Raw genomic sequence first — 8,783 nt, 5'->3', positions numbered from 1 at the left:
GTGCTGCAGGATAATGCACTGGATCACAAGGTCAGTTTGAACTGCAAGGTAAGCGGTTCAAACTCACCAGCCACTCCTGGGAAACCCTACACAGGGTCACTATAACAGCACTTAACAACAACAACATAAAATGGTTAGAAAAATTATAAGAAGAAAAAACATCAAATTGCTAACAGAAATAATCTTTGAGTGAGGGGATTGGGGATAATTTATTTTCTTTCTTCCTGTTTTTTTCTTTTTTGCATTTTCAAATTTTTGCCTTTGAAAAAATATGAATTAAGGAAATACACTTTGACTTTTAAGTCAAGGACAAACTTTATCAACTAGCCCTGATTTTATCTGTTTTTCTCAAGTATTCACATCTGCAGAGTCACCAAATATATTCAAGACTAGAAAAAAGCACCTCAAAGTCGAATGAGGTGAGTGCCAAGAGAGGCCAAGGAGAAAAATAACAGGAGATCAATAGGCAAAAGAACAAGAGAAACAGTGCTCACAAAAAGCAAACACACACAAACACACAAACTCTAATGGATCATTTCCAACCTGGTCCATCACCCTGGGCTCAGGAGGCAAATGGATGCGGGAGACATGACCTCCAAGAAGAAGTCAAATGTGGGGATAAGACTTCACACATGGGTACAGATGGTGTCAACAAGGCTCACTGAAACTTTAGAATGTAGAAATCAGAGAAAGTGGGGGTATATGCTATGCCCTTGGCAAGTCCTTTATACATCTCCAGGAAACTGAGCCTTATCTAGGTTTGTAGACAAAGTATTAATAAAAACAGAGTTACAAGACTCATGATCATCTTGCAGTTTAATCTCTAGCAATCTAAATCATCTCTGTGAAATTCATCTGTCTTGTCCACCACCTTGGTAAAGGTGAGGCTTCTAACTATCTTTCTGTCTTCTAAGTCAAGGTTTTCATCTGCCACTTGACCTGGAGTGCTTGGGCCCAAAGGGGCTCCTTCTTGCTCAGAAGTAGAGCTTTCTGAGTCCATCCCAGTGACTTTTCTCTCTGGATGAGTGACTCCCTTGGGTTCATCTGCAATGCTTCCTGTTTCTCCAGTGGAGTGCTCTTCTTTGGAGCCTTTCTGCGAGACCTGGGAGCAGTTTCCTAGAGATGATATGCTAGAAGAGATGTCGGTTTGCGGGGCTGACCTTTGGTGGGAAGTGTTTCCACCTGGGGTTGAGGGTGGTGTAGACCTCTGCTCTTGGTCTGGACTTTTGTTTTCAGAGGACTCACTCAACTGGCTCTCTCCTTTCTTCAGTGTAAGGCTATCTTCTTTCTTACCTGTCTGTCCCTCTTCTTCAGTGTCCTGGACCTTCTTAGTAGCTTCTGCACTATCACCTTCTCCTTCTGGACCTAGGTCACTTCTTCCTGAAGCTAAGCCCTTCAAATGGGCCTCATTCCCAGAGCTTTGTTTCATGCTTTCTTCCTTCTCATTCACACCATGCACTGCCCATTCTTCTTTCTCTAGGTCACTGTCAACACTCGTATCTGTTTTCCTATCTGTCCTCTGAGCAGTTGGGTCTTCATCTCTCCCGTGGTAACTAGCCCCCTCTGTTTCCCCTAGTTTGGGATCTTCACCTCGGCTGAGCTTCTGGCTCCCTTCATCCTCACCCCCCTCATCTGCCCCAGAACCAGGGACTAACTCAGTCTCCAACACTTCATTACTTTCCTGGACAGTTCCAGTCCTCCAGCAGGCCTCCTGAAGAAGCCCCATTCCCCACTTGTCAGGAGCACCACATGCTGCCTCCTCATTAGTATGTCCTTCCTTCCTTGTCTGCAAAATCTGTTGCAGGTCAAAGGCCTTTTTGATGGGTGTGTTGCCTGTTCCTCTTGTGTCACTCAATGGTATGGGGATCATTTTCTTTCTCACACAGGCCTCACAGGGGCAGAATTCCTCTCCCTCAGCATTCTCACCCAGCTGAATCCCTGTGGTACCACTGAAGGATGGCTTATCCTCCAGGGTGAGGGAGACGAGCCCATGGGCTCCAGTTGACTCTCTGAAGGCAGAGAGGTTACGCAGGCCCTGAAGACGGCGCCTCCGCTGCTGTGTCTGCAAAGATGTCTTCCACCTTAGTGCTTCACAGGGTGGCCTGGGCACCTTCTTCCCTGGTCTGTTCTGAATCTTCTCCATCTCTTTTGTTATACTGTCTTGCAGGTGCCAAGCCAGGTCCTGCTCCAGCTCTGCTACCATCTTGTCTAGCAGATCGTTATTCTGCAGACCCCAGCGGGTACGGATTGCAGCCATTGCACTAGCAAAGTGGGTCATGAAGGCCTTTGCCATCTTCTTCAGCAACTTAAACACCCCAATGGGGTCAGGATCCAGATCCATGGATCTGGTTTTCTCCCCATTCTCCTACATGGAGCTGACCTGGGTTTGTTCAATGACCATCTCAGAATTTCTGGGCAGCTGTTTCAAACCAGACTCCAATATGGGTCCACTTTGATGCTCCTTGGCATGGGAGTCACTCTCACAGGGACTGCTGCAGGATTCTGTTGGTTTATTGACCATCCCTGGAGGACACAGATCTACTGACACAGGGTCTCTTCCTGTTTCCTCTTTCTGTATTCCCTTGTCTTGTGTGTCCTCTCCATCCTGAGTGCCACCCACTGACAATTCCTGTTCATTGACTCTTTCCTCTTCTGGAAACTCTTCCTCTTTACTACTGTCTTCTTGCATTTCTTCTTTTTCTATTTCTTGCTCTATTTTTTCTGCTGGCACTCCTTCTTCTTGCATAATGTTTTCAACTAATTGTTCTAAGCAATTGCTTAACATCTGTTCCTTACTGTCTTCTGCTTCATCTTGGCTTGTGGTACAAGGCCAAGCTCGGAAATTTGAGGAAGCTTGGAGAGAGTTCAGAGGTTGGTTTTTCAGGTCTGCTGGTTGGTTTCTCAGCTCTGACATATTAGAGGTAGGTCTCTGAGAGGAGATGATGTTCGTCACCATTTTCAAGGGCAGTTCCACCCTCTCAGGGGTTATAGTAGAGTCTACAAGACAAGTCCCTCTGCCCTCCCCAGAACCTCCTGAACCACTGCTGACATCCACTCCTGAGGAGGACGTTGGAGTAAAGTCCTCAGTCACAGGTAGAGCCTGGAGAGTTCTAAACTCCTGAAGACTCGAGTCTAGTTCCCTACACTGTGGCCACAGGGACTGGAAAGTGGCCAGAAGCTCCTGGAACCGAGGGGAGTCTGTGAACTTCACTTTGCTGACAGAAGACCCAAGATCTTCATTAAAGAAATGAAGTCTGGTGAGACAAGTGACAAGGACACGGGCAGAGTGACTGAGCCTCCTCCCCACCACATCAGATACTTCAGTCAGGCTGCTGGGCTGGCCCTGTGTTGGGCTGATCACTGCTCTCCTGATCTGTCTGCAGGCAGGAATCCTGCTGAGCAGGACACCTTTACTCACAGCATGGCCCACAGTGATTCGATTGCTGGCTCTAACCTCCTTACCTGCACCTGAAACACGCCCAGAAGCTCGTCTTTGAGAAAAAGCCTCTTCCAGTTTGAGACTAGCGTCATCAGTCACTGGGGCTCCATCTAGTTCTGGTCTCTCACTGATGTCCCCTTCTAGGGTTGGTTCTATAGCTTGAGCTAGCTCCCTAAGACTTTCCAAAGAATGGTTGTCAACAAGGTCCTCTTGGGTACCTTCTGGGCCACTCCCAGCCACATTTGGGCTGGCATTCATCATCTCATATTTCATGAGTATGGGCTCTTCTGAGATGTGACTTAGCCATTCACAGATGACAGCTTCTGGGGACATGTGGGGCAGAGCATTAGGCATCATGCCACCATTTTCCTCTTGCTCCTCAAGGATTTCCCCTTCTCTAGAAGTCTTTTCCTGTGACATCCCTCTGATCTCTCTGACTCTTTTCCATTTGGCACCTGATTTTGAGCACAGGGGCAGTGTTCTCAGTCCACTGAATGTTTCTTCCCCCTGCTCACCTTTACCTGGCCCCCAATCCACACCTTGGTTGATATTGTTATTGCTACTATGGCTTGAAGCGTGCTTCTTGACACAGAGTTGCCCTCTTGGGAGAATAGGGCAGTGCCTGCTGCATACCAAGCAGAGCCCAGAGATAAGTTGAGGACTGCCCTGTGACTGGTCAGCTTGCTTGCCTGCATTTAACCACCGTGGGTTCTGCAGACTAAGCATATATCAATCTGTGAGCAGCAGCCACCTCGGTGGTCTCCTGATTTCACTCCATCAGGCCATTTAACTGGACAAAACATGGGTAAGGAGAGTTTGCGAGTATTGTTTCCTGCCTCTTTACCTACGTGATCAACACTAACTTGAGAGCTGAAAGAGTCTGATATATTGGAAGCTGTGGGGGCTGGTGAGCTTACCCCAAGCTCAGGGTTCCCTTCAGTCTCAGCAGAGGTGAAGTGTGGGTGGTAGAAATGAGCAGCACAGCCAGTTTTTTGTGGATCTGAATGACTAACAGGTGTAATGGTGGCACTGCTGACCGCTGGTGGGTACTGGGAATGAAGCGATCCAGAAGAGGGAAATCCTGGGTCCTTGGAGGTCTGTTTTCTGACACTAAAAGTGTTTTCAGGAAAACTTGGTATTGGGTCATCTGAGCAGGCCCTGCCCCTATTAGCAGGACTCTCGAGACTTGCTTGGAGTCCAGTGGGGAGTGGATGTCTCTTTGGTAGTGGTGCTTCCTGTGGCATTTTCTCTGGTCAGCACTGTTAAAACCTGGAGTGATAGGCAGGGATGTGGTGCTAACTTGGCTCTTCTGTTTTCTCCTCCTCCTCTGGGCTGAGGCACAGGAGAAGAGTGGGGGAGAGTTCCCTTCAGCATCCCATGAGCCAGAATGGCCCAAAGACACAGGTAGCCTCATCACAGATCTACCCCTGGCCTTGTGGCTCCCAGTGTCCTGTCCATTTGCCTCTGCCTGTAGATCTCCATTCCTCAAAGGCGAGGAACTCAAAGCAGGGCAATTGGAGCTGCCTTCCTGGGTGTGCTCCTTCTGTGAAGTCATGGTTTCCCCACTGCTTGTGTTACCTCAGCATGGCTTACCCCTTTTGCTGGGCTTCTTGAGAAACCTAGCACCCACTGATGAGCCAGGAAGAGCACCCTTCAGGCCATGGGGTTTAGTTTTCAGGCAGCCCACTGAAGGCTCTGCTTCAGTCCCTTCCTCTGTGACTTGCTGCTCCCTGGGGCCTTCCCCTGATCCTTTTGGACATGGGTTGGGTAACAGGTTTGAGTCCTTAGCAGTCTGGGATGAACTGCGAGCTTCTTGCTCAGCTCTTCTCTCAGAGGCAGTCCTGGGAACCAGATGCCCACTGCAGCTGCCCATGCTACTTTCCAGGGTCCTGGTGCAGCAGGAAGAGTTTGACTCAGAGGCTGTTGTGGGTCTGTCATTGGAAGCTGAGCTGATACTGGCTTTGCTGGTTCTATTCTTACTGGAAACCTTTTCATTCCAGGAAGCCCTGGAGTACCAGTGCTGGGTAAGTGGGGCCCTTCTCCAAGAATTGGTTTCCTCCCCCTGGCACCTGTATAGGGGGTTTGTCCAGATCTCACAGCCAGGCCTTACCTGCTGGCCTTGCTTAGAGCCCTCCTCACCTCCTGATGCACAGGGCCTCAATCCCAGTGTCCCAGGCTCTGAGAAGCACCCAGGGATGTCCTCACACACACAATGTAGGGGGTCCACCTCCCTTGGTGAAGGGCACCTTCCACTGGCTGTTGTGAGGGTGCTGGCTCTAATGACCCTCTTGGACCACAGAAGTGTGTCTTCACTGAGCATGTGGAAATGGACTTTCATCTCCACAGACAGGCTGCCATCCTCATTCATGTGGATCTTCTTCTCAAAATCATCATCAGTCACCAAAGGACCAAGGTGAACAGGTGTGTCCTGAGGGTTCCTATGAAGGACAGAGTCCATCCAGGTGTAATGCGTGGACATTGAGGAGTCACTGAGACCAGACCTCTGTGACATCAAGGAGAACCGCCATGACCTGTCACCTGACTTGGACCTTGAGTGGATAATGCTCTGCTTGGCCTTCAGTCCCCAGCTCCCTGCTGCAAATTGAAGAGTAAGAGGAAAAAGAAAGAGATGTTGAGCAATTCTGAGGAACACCAGGGTAAAAGCATGAAGGTGGGTCATGAATCTTTCATCAACCTAATATCACCACCTCCTCCAAAACAGCAAAATGAAGGCAGGATCCACTCTACAATGAATATCCATGGAGCTGCCAGTTTGTGAAGCCCCATAGCTTAATGGGATGAACATGAAAACTGAATTCAATCCTAACTCTGCCATTTATTAGCTATGTAGCTTTAAGGAGAGCCTGTTTTCTGAGTTGTAAAAGAAGAATCATGGTATCTCTTTGGTAGGTTTGTTTTGATGAACTGAGGTGATGTATTTTCTGCATTTTACATCACACTGTAGGTTCTGGACAGTAGAGATGACAGGCAGAGAAGCAGTGCCCAGACCTAACTCCTATCTCATCTCATTCCACCCCAGCACAGCAGGTGAAAGCAATAAACTTGATTGTAGGCTGTCAAATGCTTTGTAATGATTAGTGGTGATTTCTCTTTCTAACACTTATCAACCTCTTGGGTTGATAAATGATTGCAAGGAAGAATCTGGAAATATAATATCAGGTCTTGGTATGCAAGCCTGTACCCACCTCATGAGAAACATGAGGCCAGAAAGAAGTGATGTCTTGTAAATCTAGAAAGAAGTGACCATAGTAAAGAATGAAGCTCCTTATACTTTCTTATTTCACCTCTTTAGTTAATATTTGGCAACAAAGAAAAGCTAACAAAGGCCACCAAATGAACATATTGCCATTGAGTCTACCTGGATATGAGAAGACTCTGCCAAATCCTTATTTTCCGTAAGAACCAAATGCGAGTGGGGACTCCTCCAGAGAAAGCACTATGATTAATGTGTCTTTGTACCTCCAGCATGTGATATGCAGCAATCATGGAAATCATTTGTTATATTCTTAATAGCTTTTTACAAAGGATATTACTTTGTTCACTCACCAAAATGTCCATTGCCACTTCTGGTAAATTTGTTTTTATTCTGTATTGTTGATATTTTGTATCTATAATGCAGAGCATATATAACCAAAGGAGCTCTAGTAGCGTAGTGGTTACAAATCGGGCTGCTAACCTCAAGTTTGGCAGTTTGAAACTCCTAGCCATTCTGTGGAAGCAAGTTGAGGCTTTCTGCTCCTGTAAAGATTTACAACCTCAGAAACCCTGTGCAGGGTCACTATGAGTTGGACCCGACTTCAGTAGTTAAAAACAACAACAACGTATATAACCAAAGCTAGAATCTGACAAAAATTAGGCATTTTGGATGAATGTATGGTTGGATGGATGGATGACTGATGGCTATCATCAGTTTTAGTCCATTTGATCTCTCTATAGGCACCTACTCTTTCCTGAGTGCTGACTCTTAAATGACCTGGACACACAATATCAGGTCCTAAGATGCAAGCCCACACCCCTGGACATACTAATTCATGTACCCATCATCCATTGCTCCCATAATGACTTGCCCACCATGGTTCTTAATGAAGACTGTTTTAGAACCTGCAAACTTCGAACTAAAGATCTATTCATTCCTAGTTCCTTTATATACCATGTTCCTTTCTTTCATATCTCAGTCAAATGCTCAACCCAGTTAAGGTTGATGGTGATGAAAAGGAGAAAAAAGAAACAAGAGAGATCCAAAATTCATTGGGATATCCAAGAATTGGGCCAAAGGCAATGAATTCTCTGCTCACCCTACTGGTCCACCATCTAGTACAAATAAGATTGGGAAAAAATCAAAACTCACCATTTTTGTTCCTTGAAGTCAGCTCAGATAAAGTTTCAGACTGATTTCTTCTATAATTTTTCACTGCAGGAGGTCTGAAGGACTCATGACCAGCACACACCAGCACCAAGGGGCTGCACAATAAACCCCGTAGGGAGCCCACCTGACAAAGATAGTGTAGAACTAGGAGTCCTGGTCTCCAGAACTACTTCCTTCCCAAGAAGACACAGGTGGATGAAGAACCCACTCCCTCTAGTCCTTTCATGATTTTTGCTCCTCTCACTACTGATTCCTGATCCAAGGGAAGAGTCCCATCCACTCCCTACAAGACTTCCATCATTAGCTTAAGGCTGAGTTCCTATCACAATGATCTTTCTCTCTAATTATATCCCTCCCTCCACTAGATATGAGGTCTGTGATTTTGGAATTTATTCTGGTACTTAGGTGGAAAATACTTTAAGAAGTCTATTAGCCTGATTCCTTGACTATACGTTTACCCTCAAGAATATCTTTTTTAACAACCTTAGTGGGACAGGGAGGGGTGGCATCATTCCCTCCAGGCTCCTACTACAGTTCTCTAGGTTCCAGCTTAGACACTTGTGCCATCCTCCTATTCCACCCACACTCTTCATCCTCGCCAATAGGACATCCACCTGCCTATTGCTAGGCTAGGATTGGAATAGGCAACGTCAGTGCAGTATTCCATGCTAGGAAAAAGGTCTCTGTTTTTAGAACATTTCACCTGGCTCAAGATGCTCTGCATATCTGAAGGTTTGCACTAATTTTAGCATTACACTGCAGTTAGCAGTGTTGGGTGGGAGCTATTTCTATCTTTGAAAATGCAGAATGTGTTATTTTATGTTTTCCCAAATTGTGAGGCTGTGCTCATTCACAAGGGCATGAAAAAAAAGAGAGAGAACTTTACTTCCTCTTCCCAAACTATGGCATGTAAGTTTGTTGTACACCAGAAGATCTTTCATCATATTTATTGGAAGT

The 8,783-nt window shown here is 46.5% G+C and overlaps 1 protein-coding gene across 1 annotated transcript; it reads right to left on the bottom strand.

Annotated features, from left to right (window-relative positions):
* Positions 1 to 823: 823 nt before the first annotated feature.
* RP1L1 (retinitis pigmentosa 1-like 1) lies at positions 824 to 8,419 on the bottom strand. The gene is made up of 7 exons (XM_006864427.1): positions 8,411 to 8,419; positions 7,809 to 7,950; positions 5,579 to 6,031; positions 4,630 to 5,017; positions 4,284 to 4,549; positions 2,621 to 3,894; positions 824 to 2,365 (listed from the first exon to the last, which is right to left on the bottom strand). The coding sequence occupies exons 1-7, from the start codon at positions 8,417 to 8,419 to the stop codon at positions 824 to 826; spliced, it is 4,074 nt and encodes a 1,357-aa protein (XP_006864489.1).
* Positions 8,420 to 8,783: the final 364 nt, after the last annotated feature.

Source organism: Chrysochloris asiatica, unplaced genomic scaffold (assembly GCF_000296735.1).
Source record: "Chrysochloris asiatica unplaced genomic scaffold, ChrAsi1.0 scaffold00064, whole genome shotgun sequence".
NCBI classification, from domain to species: Eukaryota; Metazoa; Chordata; class Mammalia; order Afrosoricida; family Chrysochloridae; genus Chrysochloris; species Chrysochloris asiatica.
Note: the sequence above shows the minus strand (reverse complement) of the source record. Positions and strands in the feature narration are given on the sequence as shown.

What these genes read in the sequence shown, in the direction of transcription:
- RP1L1 (XM_006864427.1), bottom strand. An exon ending in CACTCCCCACTGGACTCCAA is followed by an intron (nt 4,550 to 4,629) that starts GCAAGTCTCGAG and finishes AAACACTTTTAG; the next exon opens with TGTCAGAAAACAGACCTCCA. An exon ending in TCAATGAACAGGAATTGTCA is followed by an intron (nt 2,366 to 2,620) that starts GTGGGTGGCACT and finishes AGCTCCATGTAG; the next exon opens with GAGAATGGGGAGAAAACCAG.